This window comes from Macaca thibetana, chromosome 19, assembly GCF_024542745.1.
Source record: "Macaca thibetana thibetana isolate TM-01 chromosome 19, ASM2454274v1, whole genome shotgun sequence".
In the NCBI taxonomy this organism is placed as follows: Eukaryota; Metazoa; Chordata; class Mammalia; order Primates; family Cercopithecidae; genus Macaca; species Macaca thibetana.
In genome coordinates this window covers 24,253,162-24,272,496 of record NC_065596.1, presented here as the reverse complement: position 1 = coordinate 24,272,496, position 19,335 = coordinate 24,253,162, and the positions used below count along the sequence as shown (strand labels likewise).

At 49.3% G+C, this 19,335-nt stretch overlaps 1 protein-coding gene across 1 annotated transcript in view; it reads left to right on the top strand.

Annotated features, from left to right (window-relative positions):
- Positions 1–18,045, top strand: part of PHLDB3 (pleckstrin homology like domain family B member 3) — a 32,433-nt gene extending 14,388 nt beyond the window's left edge. Inside the window, exons 10-16 of the mRNA XM_050771224.1 lie at positions 5,338–5,437; positions 5,592–5,682; positions 5,766–5,853; positions 6,200–6,256; positions 13,592–13,808; positions 15,056–15,141; positions 17,615–18,045. Of these exons, the coding sequence (XP_050627181.1) occupies positions 5,338–5,437; positions 5,592–5,682; positions 5,766–5,853; positions 6,200–6,256; positions 13,592–13,808; positions 15,056–15,141; positions 17,615–17,749 (774 nt within the window). The 3' untranslated portion in view covers positions 17,750–18,045. The remainder of the gene's footprint in view (positions 1–5,337; positions 5,438–5,591; positions 5,683–5,765; positions 5,854–6,199; positions 6,257–13,591; positions 13,809–15,055; positions 15,142–17,614) is intronic.
- The last annotated feature ends 1,290 nt before the right edge of the window (positions 18,046–19,335 follow it).

Sequence of the window (19,335 nt, the reverse complement as noted above, 5' to 3'; positions counted from 1 at the left end):
ATAATCCCAGTTACTCAGGAGGCTGAGGCAGGAGAATAGTTTGAACCCAGGAGATGGAGGTTTCAGTGAGCCAAGGTCGCACCACTGCATTCCAGCCTGGGCGACAGAGTGAGACTCCGTGGCGGGGCGCAGTAGCTCACGCCTGTAATCCCAGCACTTTGGGAGGCCGAGGCCGGCAGATCATGAGGTCAGGAGATGGAGACCATCCTGGCTAACACGGTGCAACCCCGTCTCTACTAAAAAACAAACAAACAAAAAATCAGCCGGGCATGGTGGCGGGTGCCTGTAGTCCCAGCTACTCGGGAGGCTGAGGCAGGAGAAGGGCATGAACCTGGGAGGCGGAGCTTGCAGTAAGCCAAGATCGTGCCACTGCATTCCAGCCTGGGCAACACAGCAAGACTCCGTCTCAAAAAAAATATATATTGTTATTTACTAATCAATATTAATAATACTAATTTTAACACACTTAATATAGGTCAGGGTCTATTCTAAACCATTTTATCACTTTGAACCTTATGGAATTGCTATTACTTGGAGGCAAGAAACAGTTGTATACTGGCAATTCCCCTGGCTCAACCTAATATATAAAATTTCATTTTTTCTTGGGAAGAACCCCCACAAGCAGGTTCCGTCATTATTCAGGTGAAGGGTTAGCAGATGTTCTTCTGTATGGGAAATTAACTTTCTAGCTGCTACCCCTGGAAACCTGATGAAGGTAGGTGTCAGCTGTGTTGCCAGGCAACGTGACTTAGAATAGCAATTACCCTTATTAGTAAATTGCATATATGAAAATACTTGGTGGGACGCCATGTCCAGTCCTATGGAGTTGTCACCTGAGTTGTTGGCTCCTGTGCACAGGAGGCCTCTAAGCCCAGGTGTACCCTGTACCCACCAATGTGGATCTCATTGCTTAGCTCCTGGATCTCACCTGGGGGCCACCCATGCTTCTACATGCATTGTGTGAGGTCACTCGTTTAATTCTTGCAACAACCCAGGAAGGGCAGTGAGATGTTACCCACTTTACAGAGAGGACACCTCGCTTGAGAAGAGAAATGACTTGTCTACGACATGCACCCAGGAAGTGGCAGAGCTGGGATTTGAACCCGAACCGGCCTGTTTCTATGGCCTGCTGATGGCTTATGCGGTTCCTACAACATAAGTGCCATGCAGACAAAGCTGGGGTCTGTCCTGCCCACTTGGTTCCTCAGTGCCAAGTATCTAAGATCTCCCAGCTAGGAAGTGCTGGGAATATGGCTGAAAGGAAGGAAAAAGTCAAGAAAAGTCAAGAAAAAGTCAAGAAAAAGTCAAGAAAAAGTCAGGGATTTGAGCCTCAGTTTCCTCTCCATGAAGTGGAGCTAACATTTCTCAACTCCCAGAGTTTTTATTTTTAATTTTTTAATTTTTAAGACAGTCTCGCCGGGCGCGGTGGCTCACGCCTGTAATCCCAGCACTTTGGGAGGCTGAGGCGGGCGGATCACAAGGTCAGGAGATCGAGACCATCCTGGCTAACACGGTGAAACCCCGTCTCTACTAAAAATACAAAAAATTAGCCGGGTGTGGTGGCGGGCACCTGTGGTCCCAGCTACTCGGGAGGCTGAGGCAGGAGAATGGCGTGGGCCCGGGAGGCGGAGCTTGCAGTGAGCCGAGATCGCGCCACTGCACTCCAGCCTGGGCGACAGAGCGAGACTCCGTCTCAAAAAAAAAAAAAAAAAAAAAAAAAAAAAAAGACAGTCTTGCTCTGTCGCCCAGGCTGGAGTGAAGTGTATGGTGCGATCTTGGCTCACTGCAGCCTCTACCTCCTAGCCTCAAGTGATTCTCTGCCTCAGTCCCCCAGGTAGCTGGGATTACAGGCATGCGCCACCATGCCAGGCTAATTTTTGTATTCTTTGTAGACATAGGGTCTCACTATATTACAAATTCCTGAGTTCAAGTGATCTGCCTTCCCCGGGCCTCCCAAAGTGCTAGGATTACAGGTGTGAGCCTTCATGCCTGGCCCATTATTTTCTTACCCATGATTCCCCTTAACCCCTAAATATTACTAAATTTACTACCTAATGTCAAGCCCATTCTCTTATACAACCACAGTTCAATGATCAATTTCAGGAAACTAACACTGAGACAATACTATTAGAATCCACAGATCTTATTTATAATTTGTCAGTTGTTCCACCAATGTTTTTACCCCCCTTTCTTTCTTTCTTTCCCCTTCCTTCCTTCCTTCCTTCCTTCCTTCCTTCCTTCCTTCCTTCCTTCCTTCCTTCCTTCCTTCCTTTTCTTTCTTTCCTCCCTCCCTCCCTCCCTCCCTCCTTCCTTTCTCTCTCTCTCTCTGTCTCTCTCTCTGTCTCTCTCTCTGTCTCTCTCTCTGTCTCTCTCTCTGTCTCTCTCTCTGTCTCTCTCTCTCTCTCTCTCTCTCTCTCTCTTTCTTTTGGCTCACTTGCTCTTTCTTTCTATTTTTTTTGGCAGAGTCTTGCTCTGTCGCCCAGGCTGGAGTGCAGTGGTGTGATCTCGGCTCACTGCAACTTCTGCCTCCCTGGTTTAAGCGATTCTCCTGCCTCAGCCTCCTGAGTAGCTGCAATTAGAGGTGCCCACCACCGCGCCCAGCTAATTTTTGTATTTTTAGTAGAGACAGGGTTTCACCATGTTGACCAGGCTGGTCTTGAACTCCCGACCTCAGATAATCCGCCTGCCTTGGCCTCCCAGAGTGCTGGAATTACAGGCATGAGCCACTGTTCCTGGTCCCACCAGTGTGTTTTTCTAGCAAAAAATTCACAAAAAGAAAACAAACTTTTTTTTCTTGGCTCAGGAACACAGGTTGCATTTAGTTGTCGTGTTTATTTGTTTTTAAAAAGTTAACATTATCCTCATTCAAAATTCACATGGTGTGGGAGGATATTCAGAGAAGACTCTGCGGCTCTTGTTCCCCCTCCTACGCTGTTCACTTCCTGAGGGTCACCAGGGTTCCCAATTTCCCATGTGTTCCCCGGAGATATTCTGTGTTGACACAGCTAGTCATGTACATACTTTTCCCCTCTTTTTATGCATACCTAGTTTATTCTACGCTGTTCTGGACTTGCTTTAAAAAAAAAAACTTTAAGAGACAGATCTCACTGTCGCCCAGGCTAGAGTGCAGTGACGCGATCATGGCTCACTGCAGCCTCAACCTCCTGGCTCAAGTGATCCTCCCACCTCAGCCTCCCAAGTAGCTGGGACTACAGGTGCACGCTACCACACCTGGCCTTGCTTTTCTCTTGGATATTATGTTGTGTTTTTTTTTTCTTTCTTTCTTTTTTGGATCTTATGTTTTCTCTGGATATAGGATGCATCTTCCTCTTGTTCTACACCGCAGAATTGTCCATGGAGTCAGCTGGGCGCGGTGGCTCATGTCTGTAATCCCAGCACTTTGGGAGGCCGAGGCAGGTGGATCACTTGAAGTCAGGAATTAGAGACCAGCCTGACCAATATGGTGAAACCCCATCTCTACTAAAAATACAAAAATTAGCCTGGCGTGGTGTCACACGCCTGTAATCCCAGGTACTCGGGAGGCTGAGGCAGGAGAATCGCTTGAACCCAGGAGGTGGAGGTTGCAATGAGCCGAGATTGCGCTACTGCACTCCAGCCTGGGCAACACAGTGAGACTCCAACTCAAAAAAAAAAAAAAAAGGTCTATGGAGTGCATAAGCCATGGTTCATTTACCTTGTCCCCTTCTGATGGGCACTTAGGTGGTCTCCATGCTTTTGTTAGCACAGATGGCACTGCAGGGAATGACCTCGAACTCAGATCACTTTGCATGTGTATGAGTGTACCATCGGCTGAATTTCTAGAGTGGAATTGGGGCTCCATGGTTTATGCATTTGTCATTCAGATTTTTTTTTAAAAAGCGAAGTTGCTCTCCATAAAGCTTGTTCCAGTAGAACACCCCCAGTATTACGTGAGGACATCTGGGTTTCCTACATAGCCACCAGCACAGTGGGGTTTTTGTTTTTATGTTTTACTTATTTATTTTTTTTGAGACAGGCTCGCTCTCTGTCGCCCAGACTGACTGGAGTGCAGTGGCACAGTCTCAGCTCACTGCAACCTTGACCTCCCGGGTTCAAGCGATCCTCCCACGTCAGCCTCCACAGTAGCTGGGACTGCAGGCACGTGCCACCACGCCCGGCTAATTTTTGTATTTTTTGTAGAGACAGAGTTTCACCATGTTGCCCAGGCTGGTCTCCAACTCCTGGGCTCAAGCAATTTGCCTGCCTGGGCCTCTCAAAGTGTTGGCATTATGGGTGTGAGCCACTGTGCCCGGAGGCAGTGGGATTTTTTTTTTTATTTTTTTTTTGAGACGGCATCTCACTCTGTCATCCTGGATTTCAATGGTGAGATCTTGGCTCAATGAAACCTCTGCCTCCCGGGTTCAAGCAATTGTCCTGCCTCAACCTCCTGAGTAGCTGGGATTATAGGCACGTGCCACCATGCCTGGCTAATTTTTGTATTTTTAGTAGAGACAGGGTTTCACCATGTTGGCCTGGCTGGTCTCGAATGCCTGACCTCAAGTTATCCACCCACCTCAGCCTCCCAAAGTGTTGGGATTACAGGCATGAGCCACCACACCTGACCCACAGTGGGCTTTTTAGATAGAGTTTCATTGAGGCATAACTCATGTCCCCATACAATTCATTCATTTAAATTGTACAGTTCTGTGTCTTTTAGTATATTCAAAGTTATGCAAACATTACCACAATCAATTTTAGAACATTTTCATTACCCCCCAAAAGAAACCCTGCATCCCTTAGCCTCTCGGTTCCCCCATCTACCTCAGTCCGGGCAACCATTATTCTACTTTCCATTTCTATGTTAATTTGCCTGTTCGGGACATTTCTTTTTTTCTTTTCTTTTTTTTTTGAGACGGAGTCTCGCTCTGTCACTCAGGCTGGAGTGCAGTGGCGCGATCTTAGCTCACTGCAAGCTCCACCTCCTGGGTTCAAGCGATTCTTCTGCCTCAGCCTCCCGAGTATTTGGGACTACAGGCGCCCGCCACCATGCCCGGCTGATTTCTGTATTTTTAGTGGAGATGGGGTTTCGCCGTATTGGCCAGGCTGGTCTTGAGCTCCCGGCCTCAGGTGATCCACCTGCCTTGGACTCCCAAAGTGTTGGGATTACAGGCGTGAGCCACTGCGCTCGGCCTGACATTATAAATGGGATCATACCCCTGTGAGGTCCTTTCACTCAGCATATGTCGACAGTAGTGTTTTGATTTGTGCTGACTGGGTGGTGGTTTCACTGGACAGTGCTCTGACTTAGGGTGGCGATCAAGCCTTTTTCCTATGCTCATGGGCCTTTTGTGTTTTCAGGGCTCCATTGGCCTCCAGAGGACCGGGAGCCTGCACCGGAAAAGGGGAGAGAGGGCGAGCCAGAGAGGATCCCCCCGACCTCTGTCCTTCCATTGTACTGGTGAGGATCCCCCTGTTCCCCGCTTCCTTCCCGCATCAGCACCCATCCTGCAGCAGACGATGGAGGAAACCCGCACCTCTGCTTGCAGGGGGAGAAGTGGAGGGGCTCAGGCCAGGGTGTATCCAGCCCCGTAACCTGGTCCCCTCTATCCTAGAATCCCTGGAGGCCTCAGCTCTCCCGCCAGCAGTGGGGGACTCCGGCAGATACCCCCTCTACCAGCTGCTGAACTGTGGCCGTGGGAATAGGTGAGACGTCAGGGAGAAGGTGGGGAGATGGGAGAAGAGGCCCAGCCACTGTAACCCACCCCGTCTGTGTTCCCTCCTCCTAGCTGTGGGGCCGTCCACCCGGACATTGCCCACATGGAGCGGCTCCTGCAGCAGGCCATGGCGGAGAGGGAGCGGCTGCTCAAGGCCCGGGTGAGAGCCCAGGCCATCCTCTTAGGAACAGAAGACTGCCCCAGCCCTTCTTCCCTCAGACCCGGGAGACCCCTAGTCCCTCCTCCCTCAGACCCAGGAGTCCAGGACCCCAGCCCCACCTCCTTCAGACCCAGGATTCTAGGCCCCTCCTCCCTCAGACCCAGGAGTCCAGGACCCCAGCCCCACCTCCTTCAGACCCAGGATTCCAGGCCCCTCCTCCCTCAGACCCAGGGGTCCAGGCCCCCAGCCCCTCTACCCTCAGAACAGGGAACCTAGGACATTCTCCAGCCACCCTATCATCTTATGGGCTGGCATCCTCATTGAGTGCTTCATCCTGAATCCACAGGAAGGAACAAGAAGGGGCACGGAAGCTTCCTCAGGCCCTGCTGTCCCTGCCATCACGGTCAGTCCCACCCCTGCCCTCACGCCCACCTCTCCCTGCTCCGTTTCTCCCCCTGACCTATGCCCTTTCTTACATCTGACCCTTTCCTTTCCTCCAATGGAACAGAAAAGTGTCCGGGGCTTGGCAAGGGAAAGGGAACTGCAGAGGACCAGTTCCTGTTCCCATGACCTGTCGATGGTCATCTCTATGTGTGGCAGGTCCTCGGGTAACTTGCACTACTCTGCCTCGGTTTCCTCTTCTGTACATTGGTGACAATGTCAGCAGTCAGTACAGAAGGACAAGTCCATGCTGGGACTTATTCCTGGCCTCTAGCAATCCTCCTACCTCAGCCTCTCAGAGTACTGGGATTATAGTGTGAACCACCATACCCGGTCCATGCTGGAACTTTTCAAAATCATTTAAAATTTTGTTTTTGGCCGGGCGCGGTGGCTCGTGCCTGTAATCCTAGCACTTTGGGAGGCCAAGGTGGGTGGATCACCTGAGGTCAGGAGTTTGCAACCAGCCTGGCCAACATGGCGAAACCCCATCTCTACTAAAAATACAAAAATTAGCCAGGTGTGGTGGCACATGCCTGTAATCCCAGCTACTCAGGAGGCTGAGGCACGAGAATCACTTGAACCCGGAGGTGGAGGTTGCAGTGAGCCGAGATCACACCATTGCACTCCAGCCTTGGCGACAAGAATGAAACTCCATCTCAAAAACAAAAAACAAAAAACAAAAAAACAGAAACCAAAAAACTGTTTTTATTTTCATTAAAAAAAAAACTTTTTTTTTTTTTGGCCGGGTGCGGTGGCTCACGCCTGTAATCCCAGCACTTTGGGAGGCCGAGACGGGCGGATCACGAGGTCAGGAGATTGAGACCATCCTGGCTAACCCGGTGAAACCCCATCTCTACTAAAAAATACAAAAAACTAGCCGGGCGAGGTGGCGGGTGCCTGTAGTCCCAGCTACTCGGGAGGCTGAGGCAGGAGAATGGCGTGAACCCGGGAGGTGGAGCTTGCAGTGAACTGAGATCCGGCCACTGCACTCCAGCCTGGGCGACAGAGCAAGACTCCATCTCAAAAAAAAAAAAAAAAAAAAAAAAAAATTTATTTTAGAAAAATTCAAGCATATGCACGAGAGAAGGAGTAGATTAATAGACCCCCAGGTGCCCACTGCGCAGCTTCAATCATTTTCAATATTGAATCTTGTTGTACTTGCCAACTTTTTATTTATTTAACTTTTTAATTTGTGTGAGTATGTACTAGGTATATATATTTTTTTATTTTTATTTTTAATATTTTTCTTTTATTCTCAATAAGTCTTCTGTACTCCTATATTTTTAATGTATTTTATTTTTGTAGAGATAGAGTCTTGCTATGTTGTCCAGGCTGATCTCAAACTCCCGGCCTCAAACAATCCTCCCATCTCAGCCTCCTAAAGTGCTAGAATTATAAGCATGAGCCCCTGGTGCCTAGCCACCAATTTTATTTTACTAATCCCATACCTACATCCCACTCTGCACCGAAGTGTTTTAAAGCAAAATATTGTATCCTTTCACTCAAACATCACTATTTATCTCCAATAGATAGGCTTGTTTTTGGGGGGACAAAGTTTTCTCTTGTCGCCCAGGCTAGAGTGCAGCGATGTGACCCAGGCTAGAGTGCAGTGATGTGATCTCAGCTCACTGGAACCTCTGCCTCCCTGGTTCAAGTGATTCTCCTACCTCAGCCTCCCAAGTAGCTGGGACTACAGGTGCCCACCACCACACCCATTTAATTTTTTTTGTTTTGTTTTTAGTAGAGATGGGGTTTTGCCATGTTGTCCAGGCTGGCCTTGAACTCCTGACCTCAGGTGATCTGCCTGCCTTGGCCTCAAAAAGTGCTGGGATTACAAGTGTGAGCCACTGTGCCTGGCCAATAGGTTTTTTTTTTTTTCTTTAACTTAACAAAAATTCCATTGCCATATCTTATGATATTATTAATTTCATTATATTGTAATATATAGTCCATATTCACATTTCTCTCATTGTCTCCAAAATATATATATTTTTAAATTTATTTTTTATTTTTCTTTTCCTTTTTTTTTTTTTTTTTTTTTTTTCAATATGGAGTCTCACTTTGTTGCCCAAGCTGGAGTACAGTGGCACCATCTGGGCTCACTGCAACCTCCGCCTCCAGGGTTCAAGCGATTCTTCTGCCTCAGCCTCTGGAGTAGCTGGGATTTCAGGCGCCCACCACCATGCCTGGCTAATTTATAGTAGAGATAGGGTTTCACCATGTTGGCCAGGCTGGTTTTGAACTCCTGACCTCAGGTGATGCACCCGCCTTGGCCTCCCAAAGTGCTGGCATTACAGGCATGAGCTACCGTGCCTGGCTTTGTTTTCTATTTTTAACAGTAGAGACACTATATTGGCCAGGCTGGTATTGAATTCCTGGCCTCAAGCCTCCCTTCTGGCCAAAGTGCTGAGATAGGCTGGAGCCACCATGCCTGACCCAAAATATCTTTTCATAGTTGATTTATTTGAATTTATATGCAAAGCACACACTATGCATTTGGTTTAATGGCTCTTAAATCTTTTAATTTCTTACAGTTTTGCCTCCCCATTAAAAAAAAAAACACTATTTGTGGAAATAATCCAATCATTTATCCTGTTGACTTTTTTCACATTCTTGATTTGGCTGACAGCTGCCTTACATAAATTATATTTTTACCTATATTAATAATATTCATAGAACGAATGCATTTTGTTATAAAGAATGATAAAGCTAGGCACCATAGCTCACGCCTATAATCTCAGCACTTTGAGAGGCCGAGGTGGGAGGATCACTTGAGTCCCAGAGCTGGAGACCAGCCTGGGCAGCATAGTCAGACCCTCATCTCTACAGAAAGTTAAAAAATTAGCAGGTGTGGTGGTGCATGCCTGTGGTCCCAGCTACTCAGGAGGCTGAGGTGGGAGGATTGCTTGAGCCCAGAAGGCGGAGGCTGCAGTGAGCTATGATTGCGCCACTGCACTCCAGCTTCAGTGACAGAGTGAGACCCCACCTCAAAAAAAAAGAATGGTAGATAAAGTATTAAGAAAGTGGTCGCTGTCTTCCTGATCTCACTTCTACTGCTGAGAAGCCTTCAAATCTGTGTTTATACTTTCCCACAGGCACCAATTACGCCATATTTTGTGAATTTATTTGTCTCATAAATAAGCACATCCTTCCCAACCTTTTTGTTTTTACCACCATCTGTCCTTCCCTTATTCATTTCAGCCAATATTTATTGAGTGCCTACTGTGTGCTAGATCCTGGGTTATAGCAGTGACCAAGATAACAGTCCCCACCTTTGGGAGAAGCTGATGTTTTTTTTTTTTTTTTTTTTTTTTGTTTTTTTTTTTTTTTTTGAGACGGAGTCTTGCTCTGTCACCCAGGCTGGAGTGCAGTGGCCGGATCTCAGCTCACTGCAAGCTCCTCCTCTCGGGTTCGCGCAATTCTCCTGCCTCAGCCTCCCGAGTAGCTGGGACTACAGGCACCCGCCACTTCGCCCGGCTAGTTTTTTGTATTTTTTTTTAGTAGAGACGGGGTTTCACCGTATTAGCCAGGATGGTCTCGATCTCCTGACCTCATGATCCGCCCGTCTCGGCCTCCCAAAGTGCTGGGATTACAGGCTTGAGCCACCGCGCCCGGCCGAAGCTGATGTTTTAAAGGGGAAGAAAGATGGACACAAAACAACATCAATATGTAAAGTAAATAGCATGTCAGAGGCTGATAAGAGCCAGGGAGCAAAATAACGCAGGAACGGCAGTGGGGTCTTCTGTGTTGTTAGGCATAAGCTTGTGCTCATTAAAAACGAAGCACAGGCCAGGTGCGGTGGCTCACGCCTGTAATCCCAGCACTTTGGGAGGCCAAGGCAGGCAGATTATCTGAGGTCGGGAGTTCGAGACCACCCTGACCAATGTAGAGAAACCCCGTCTCTACTAAAAATAGAAAAATTAGCCGGGCTTGGTGGCATGTGCCTGTAGTCCCAGCTACCTGAGAGGCTGAGGCGGGAGAATCGCTTGAACTGGGAAGCAGAGGTTGCAGTGAGCCAAGATCACACCACTGCACTCCAGCCTGGGCGACAGAGTGAGACTGTCTCAAAACAAACAAACAAACAAACAAACAGAATTGTTCCTGCTCTGGTGTTCTGCCTGGCTTGTAGCGTCATCATGTATTAAACAGTCCCCTGCTGTGTGCTTTGTCCTCTGCCCTACATCCCTGCTGTCTTTTGTGCACATGAGCAAGTGTGTCTCTGGGCTTCACACGTAGAAGGGGAACCTCTGGGTTGGAGACCCTGAGGGCAGTCAGCTAATCCTTGAAACAGACTCAAGAGGAGGGTGCTGTGATAAACCCTGTGTTTTAGTGCAGGGGACTGAGGCTCCCAGAGGGACAGGAGTTCTGTGGAGGCGACATAGCTGGGCAGTGGTGGAGTCCCAAGCCCATCCCTGGTCTTCTCCTAGATTGGGGCCCAGCTCCCTACATCCTAGTTCGGTGACCTTGGAGAGTCACCTCTTCTTAAAGCCTCAGTTTCTTGATCTGTCTAGTGGGGACATTAATGGGTTGTTTTGGGGAAGAAATGAAATAATCACAGTGACCACTTGGCATAGTGCCTGACACAGAGCGGGAGCTTCCACACACGGTGGCGATCCTTGGTCTTCCTGTGTGGATTTGGGGAGATTGCAGGCCCAGCAGGTGCTCTTCAAACCTGGCCTTTCCCTCCCTGCAGTCCTCCTCCCTAATCCTTCTCATTTCCCCACCTCACTCTCCTGTCTCCAACCAGTAAATCTCATCTCTGTTTCTCATCCCTTCTTGCTCTGGCCTTGCTTCAGTTTTCTTTCTTTCTTTTTTTTTTTTTGAGACACGATCTCTCTTTGTCACCCAGGCTGGAGTGCAGTGGTCTGATCTCGGCTCACTGCAACCTCCACCTCCTGGGCTCAAGCTATCCTCTCACCTCAGCCTCCTAATTAGCTGGGATCCTAGCATACACCACCACACCTGGCTAATTTTTATATTATTATTTTTTTGAGATGGAGTTTCGCTCTTGTTGCCCAGGCTGGAGTGCAATGGTGCCATCTTGACTTATCACAACCTCCACCTCCCGGGTTCAAGCGATTCTCCTGCCTCAGCCTCCCGAGTAGCTGGGATTACAGGCATGCGCCACCACGCCCGGCTAATTTTGTATTTTTAGCAGAGACGGGGTTTCTTCATGTTGGTCAGGCTGGTCTCGAACTCCTGACCTTGGGTGAGCTGCCCAGCTTGGCTTCCCAAAGTGCTAGGATTACAGGCGTGAGCCACCGAGCCCGGCCTAAGTTTTGTATTTTTTGTAGAGACGGGGTTTCACCATTTTGCCCCAAGCTGGTCTCAAACTCCTGGGTTTAAGGGATCCTCACCTCTTGGCCTCCCAAAGTGCTGGGATTACAGGTGTGAGCCTCCGCACCCATCCTGCTTCAGTTTTCTAACTCCTTGACACTCAAAGTGTGGCTGGTGGAACAGCAGCATCAGGGCCCACCTGGGAGCTTGTCAGACATGCAGAACCTCTCCCCTTACTCCAGACTCCACCCTGAAATGACTGAATCAGGGTCTGCATTTTTTTTTTTTTTTTTTTGACACGGAGCCTTGCTCTGTTGCCCAGGCTGGAGTGCAGTGGTGCGATCTCGGCTCACTGCAAGCTCCACCTCCTGGGTTCACGCCATTCTCCTGCCTCAGTCTCCTGAGTAGCTGGGACTACAGGCGCCCGCCACCGCGCCCGGCTAATTTTTTGTCTTTTTAGTAGAGACAGGGTTTCACTATGTTAGCCAGGATGGTCTTGATCTCCTGACCTCCTGATCTGCCTGCCTCGGCCTCCCAAAGTGCTGGCATTACAGGCGTGAGCCACCACACCTGGCCCAGAGTCTGCATTTTAACATTTTAACAAAAATCCCCAGCGGATCTGCTTGCACGAAGAAATCTGAGATGTACTGAACCTCCGTTTGACCTCCGGAATCCTACCACTGTTTGCAGGGATTATTTGGGAAGAATAGGTTGGATCAGACCAGCTCATGGTCAGGCTCTCATAAATAATGGACACTTGTCTTGCCTTAAATCCTCCTCCTCAACCTGTTTGACCATCTGAGGTGACCACTCCACCTGGTGAGTTCTGGCTCTGTCAGCTCTGGCTGTGTGACTTGTCTCGAGCGACTTAACCTCTCTGAGTCTTGGTTTCCACATCTGTAAAATGGAGAGAAATGTACTTACCCCTCCAGGAGAGTTTGAGGGGGCAGAGATTATACCTAGAAAGTACTTAGCAGAGGATTATATTCATCAATTTCAATCACAACAATAATAACAATAATAATGTAAACAAGCAGTCTCTGTTTTATTTTTGAGACAGGGTCTCAGTCACCCAGGCTGGAGTGCAGTGGTGCAATCATAGCTCAGTGCAACTTCCATCTCCTGGGCTCAGCTTCTTTAGTAGCTGGAACTACAGGTGTGCGCCACCAGGCCCAGCTAATTTTCTGGATTTTTAGTAGAGATGGGGTCTCTCTATATTGCCCAGGCTGGTCTCCAACTCATAGCCTCAAGTGATCCTTCCACTTCAGCTTCCCAAAGTGCTGGGATTACAGGCATGAGCCACTGCACATAGCTTCTCTTTTCTCTCTGTCTGTCTCTCTCTCTCTCTCTCTTTAAATAGAGAAGGGGTCTTCTCTGTTGCCCAGGCTGGTTTCAAACTCCTGGGATCAAGGGATCCTCCCACCTCAGTCTCCTGAGTAGCTGGAATTACAGGCTCAAGCCACCACACCGGCTCCAATCTTCATTTCTTTTTTTCCAAAAAAATGTTTTTTTCCAGAGACAGGATCTCACTGTGTTGCCCAGGCTGCCCTTGAATTCTTAGGCCTAAGGGATCCTCCTGCCTCAGCTTCCCAAAGTCCTGAGATTACAGGCATGAGCCACCATGCCCAGCCCGATCTTCATTTTGCTAGGCCTCTGATGTTTCAAGGTGAGCTCTAGAGTCAGAAATACCTGGGTTCGTATCCCAGTTCTGCTGCCTAGAAGCTCTGTGTGACCTCGGGTGCATTACGTCATCTCTCTGTACCTCATTTTGCTCATTTGTAAAATGGGGCTCACAGTTGCCATGAAGTGCCAAGCAGCTGTTGTCCATAAAGCCCTGGGCAGAGCATCATAGTCAATCCATGTAGCCATTGCATTCGTTAGATGGTCCTTGTTAATATTACCCTTTAAAGACTGTAGCAGGCCTTACACGCAAGCTGCTATGACTTGCTCCCCTGGAGGGGCTCCAGGCTGTAGAATCCCCCACCCCTTACATCAGCTGCCTCTTCTCTTTGCTCCCCAGGCCCCGCCCACCCCACCCCACCCTCCAGGCCCGCGAATCTTGGATCTCCGGCAGCATCTGGAGGGATGGGGCCACAACCCAGAAAACTGCCCACATGTGCAGGTGTCTGGGGGCTGCTGCCGCGGACCCCTGGTGAAGATGGGCGGCCGCATCAAGACCTGGAGGAAGCGATGGTTCTGCTTTGACCGCCAAGCCCGCCGCTTGGCCTACTATGCGGGTAAGCCCAGCCCGGCCACCATGGGCCCCGGGATGCTGCAATTCCACTCCGGAGGCCTTTCCCCTACAGGCACCAGAAGTCCTGGCTCCCACTTTCCGTGTTCCCCAGGATCCGGAAGTTTGGTTCCTTAGCTCCTACCTTCCCTACAACCCAGGAGTCCAGGCTCTCAGCTCCCTCTTTCCTCCAGATCCTGGAGTCCAGATCCCCAGCCCCTCTTTAAGTCACCCAGAATTCAAACCCCCAGTCCTCCTTAGGGACATAGATAACAGGTAGATAACAGCTTAATACAATTCAAGCTTCCCAGGGCCCATGTTCCTAAGACACCCATGAGTCTGAACCTGCACTGTCAGCTGCCCCCAGTCCCCCAACAGCCAGGAGTCTCGGGCCTTGTCCTTCTTCTCTAGGAGAATCAATTATTCCAAACCTCTCCTTGGACACTTTTTTTTTTTTTTTTTTTTTTTTTTTTTTAACGGAGTCTTGCTCTGTCACCCAGGCTGAAGTGCAGTGGCGTGATCTCAGCTCACTGTAACCTCTGCCTCCCAGGTTTAAGCGATTCTCCTGCCTCAGCCTCCCGAATGGCTGGGACTATAGGCTCTTGCCACCACACCCGGCTAATTTTTTGTATTTTTAGTAGAGACGGGGTTTCACTGTGTTAACCTGGATGGTCTTGATTTCCTGACCTTGTGATCCGCCTGCCTTGTCCTCCCAAAGTGCTGGGATTACAGGCGTGAGCCACTGCGCCCAGCCTCCTTAGACACTTGTATTGCCTTAAATCCTTCTCCCCTAACCTGTATGAACATCTGACTCTACCTAGTGAGTCCTGGCCCTGTCAGCTCTGGCTGCGTGACTTGTGCTGGGTGACTTAACCTCTGAGTCTTGGTTTCCACATCTGTGAAGTGGAGATAAATGTACTTACCCCTCCAGGAGAGTTTGAGGGGGTTAGAGATTATACCTAGAAAGTACTTGAGTACTCCCTGAGTTCCTTCCCTTCTCACAGTCCAAGGCACTCAGAGCCTAGGATCCAGCTCCACAGACCCCACTCCCCAGCGGTGTCCAGTTTCTGCACCCAGTCTCCCGTCCAGCATTAACATTCACTCACCTCTCAACCTTTAGAGACCTTCAGACTCTTGTCACCATGTTTTGTACCCCAAATCCAGTCTCAGGACTTAGGGCCAATGACCCTCACCTCGACACACACAGATACACCTTTCTCATTGGCTCTCTTTTTCTCTTACCTCCCCTACCAGACAAGGAAGAGACCAAGCTCAAAGGTGTCATCTACTTCCAGGCCATTGAGGAAGTCTATTACGACCACTTACGCTGTGCCTTCAAGGTGAAGTCCCTCAATGTCACCCTACCCTCCCAGTTGGAGTCCGAGTTGGAGTCAGGCCTTATCTCATCCCTGACTCATCCTGGGGAAAACCACTCGCAGCTTCTCCTGTCAGGGTACTTACAGGAGTACCTGTTTGTCGCAGAGAAGACAAACAGGTCACCTGACTGCAGGGACTAAAAATTAAGAGCTCACACTCTGGCTTTCAGCTACTATTAATTTTCTTTTCTTTTCTTTTCTAAGATGGAGTCTCACTCTGTTGCCCAGGCTGGAGTGCAGTGGCGCTATCTCTGCTCACTGCAACCTCTGCCTCCCTGGTTCAAGCTATTCTCCTGCCTCAGCCTCCCGAGTAGCTGGGATTACAGGCGTGCCACCGTGTCTGGCTAATTTTTGTATTTTTAGTAGAGACGGGGTTTCACTGTGTTGGCCAGGCTGGTCTCAAACTCCTGACCTCATGATCTGCCCACCTTGGCCTCTCAAAGTGCTGGGATTACAAGCGTGAGCCATCACATGTGGCTCTTTTTTTATTTTTAAGATGGAGTCTGGCTCTGTTGCCCAGGCTGGAGTGCAGTGGCGTTATATTGGCTCACTGCAACCTCTGCCTCCTGGGTTCAAGCAATTCTCCTGCTTTAGCCTCCCGAGTAGTTGGGATTACAGGTGTGCCACCACACCTGGCTAACTTTTGTATTTTTAGTTGAGATGGGGTTTCACTGTGTTAGCCAGGCTGGTCTCGAACTCCTGACCTCATGATCTGCCCACCTTGGCCTCCCAAAGTGCTGGGATTACCAGCATGAGCCACTGCACCTGGCCTGTCACTGTTAATTTTCTTGGAACAAAAGTTTTAGAGCCAAAATATGGCAAACTCTGATGTCAAACTGGGAATGAATGAAGAGGTCAGAGCAAGGGTGGGGCAACCTGGGAGCATCTAAAGGAGATGATCTGCCAGGCGTGGTGGCTCATGCCTGTAATCCCAACATTCTGGGAGACCGAGATGGGGGGATTGCATGAGGCCAGGAGTTCGAGGATGGTCAACATAGCAATATTCCATCTCTCTTTTTTTTTGAATTTTTAAGTGAAAAACAAATAAAGGAAATGGTTGTTACTTGGCTCCTGCCAACAGTTGCCAAGTGGGAGTGGGCCCCAGAGAACTCAGGAATTGGAACTTGTATAAAAGCACAGTGCCAAAAATTTAAATGTTGGCAACGGATACAATATTTAGAAAGCTCTGTGGAGAATAACCAAACTGTGGCTTTTTAGCAATTAGGTTGGAATCTCAGCTATGTGACATCAGGAAAGTGAATTCTTTTCTTTAGCCTTAGTTTTCTTTGTTTCTTTTCTTCTTGTTTTTTTTTTTTTTTTGAGACAGGGTCTTGCTCTGTCGCCCAGGCTGGAGTGCAGTGGCACAATCATAGCTCACTGTAGCCTCTATCTCTCAGGCTCAAGCAATTCTCCTGCCTCAGCCTCCTGAGTAGCTAGGACTATATGTGCGCGCCACTACACCCAGCTAATTTGTTTTGTTTTGTTTTTCTGGTATTTTTTGTGGAGATGGGGTCTCCCTATGTTGCCCAGGCTGGTTTTGAACTCCTGAGTTCAAGCAGTCTATCCGTTTCAACCTCCCAAAGTGCTGGGATTGCAGGCATGAGCCACCCAGCCCAGCCAGCCTTAGTCTTCTCATGTGTAGAATGGGCATGCATCAATGCATTCCATCAGGGTTACTGAGAGGACTAAAAACAGATTATGGACATAAGGGATTTACTCAATTTGGGATTGGCAAGTGGGTACTCAATAACGGATTCTAGACACTAACTTTCCCAAGGTACAAGGGGACCGAGATTTTGGGGAGGTGGAATTTGAATGCCTATATTTCTAATATAGGAGAAGTTAGGCTGAGAGAAGGCGCCATAAGTCCTACTTTTAAATTTTTTGGCCTGGTGCGGTGGCTCACACCTGTAAGCCTAGCACTTTGGGAGGCCGACATGGGTGGATCACGAGGTCAAGAGATCGAGACCAACCTGACCAACACGGTGAAACGCCGTCTGTACTAAAAATACAAAAATTAGCCGGGCATGGTGGCGCACGCCTGTAATCTCAGCTACTCTGGAGGCTGAGGCAGGAGAATCGCTTGAACCCGAGAGGTGGATGTTGCAGTGAGCCAAGATCACGCCACTGCACTCCAGCCTGGCGACAGAGCGAGACTCCGTCTCAAAAAAAAAAAGAAAAAAAAATTTATCTTGCCCATAATTTATCAATAGCGCTCTACATATGTTAATTTTAAGCACTTTCCTGTGTTAATTCATTTAATCCTAATAACCCAGTGAGGTAGGTGGCATCATTTGGGAAGACAGGGAAACTGACATTCAGATACTTAAGTACCTTGTCCAGTGCCACACAGACTGTAAGTAGCAAGGCTGGGTTCGCACCCAGACTGTGGCCAGTGTCTTTTGTCCTCATTACCCTCACTTTCTGCTTATTCCAGAGCCCCAGCCCCCGCCTGACCTTCTGCGTGAAAACCTACGAACGCCTTTTCTACATGGTGGCTCCGAGTCCCGAAGCCATGCGCATTTGGATGGACGTCATTGTGACAGCAGCCGACGAAAACCACGCCCCCTGAGTGGCCCCGCCCACTTGGGGGAAGTCCCTTCGAGGCTCCGCAGGCGCGAGGGCGTTCCTAGGCCCCGCCCACTGCCGGCAAACTTGGGCGCACGCCTTTGGAACTTTCCTGGGAATTCCGCAGGCCCCCACAGCTCGGCTGGCCTGAGCTGCTGCATTCTGGGTTGCAGGTGCCTTGCCCCCGACGGGATCGCCAACCCCTGAGGCCCTGCCCGGGGCAGGAGGAAGATTGCAGGGGCGGGAAGAAACTATTTATTGGTGCTCCTGTGATACCGAATTAAATACGGAGGAAAAACAGGAATTGCTGCTGTGGTTTCCAGCCTAGGCGTCCGGGGCCCCTTGGCCCTTAGGCAGGACATCTGAGTTATCGGTACCTCTGGGAGCCACGCGTCCCACAGCCGGCTGTCTTTAGGAATGGAGGCCTTCAACTCTAAGGTCATGGCTGGGAGAAGAGGGTGAGAGGCTTGCGTCCTTAGTGTTTGGCAGTTTTGCTGTTTTAGTTTGTAGGCCCTTCTGTTTCCACCCTTTCTGGCCTGACCAGCGGCTGGAAATTTCTAGGAACTCCTAGGCTTCCCCCCGTTAGGCCTTTGCCTACGTTGTTCCCTCTGCCCTTTTCTTCCCTTTTTTTCTTTTTTAAATTTTATCTATTTTTATAGAGATGGGGTCTTACTGTGTTGCCCAGGCTGGTCTCCAGCTGCTGGACTCAAGCGATCCACCCATCTTAGCCTCCCAAGGTGCTGAGATTACAGGTGTGAGCCACTATGCCCGGCCCCCCTCCTTCCCTTAATCAGCTGCACCTCATTCTTCCAGCCTTAGTTCAGTTGGCACCTCCTTCAGGAAGCCCTCACTGACTTTCCTGGCTGGGTCAGGCAGCCCCTTTTGAGCTCTATCATCCCATCCCTGAGGACCCTGGGTCATCATGGGCGATGGATCTGTGTTCTTTATGCACTGGGAGCTCCATGAGGCAGAGCCAGCATTGTCCTGGCCACTGCTGTTCCCAGCCCCATAGAGCATGTCTCATTCCATGAAAGTGGGAAAAAAAAGAAAAAACAAAACTCTTCCCTTTCACCTCTGGGCCTTTGTACATTCTGTTCCTTTTGCTTAGGCACCTCTCCCCATTCCATGAAAGCCCTACTCATCATTTAGCTTTTAGTTCCTGTGTTAAGTCTCTTTCTCCAGGAAGCCCTCCCTGATTGTCCTGGCAGGTCAGATGCTTCCTCTGGGCTTTTCTTTTTTTTGAGACAATCTCAATCTGTCACCCAGGCTGCAGTGCAGCGGTGCAGTCTCGGCTCACTGCAACCTCCACCTCTCAGGTTCAAACGATTCTCCTGCCTCAGCCTCCCGAGTAGCTGGGATTACAAGCACCCGCCACCACACCATGCCTGGCTATTTTTTTTTTTTTTTTGTATTTTTAATAGAGATGGGGTTTCACCATGTTGGCCAGGCTAGGCTCCAACTCCTGGGCTCAAGCGATCTGCCTGTCTCAGCCTCGCAAAGTGTTGGGATTACAGACATGAGCCACTGCTCCTGGCCCTGGGCTTTTCATTATAACCTTGACCACTCCACCTGTGCCTCCCCATTCCCAAC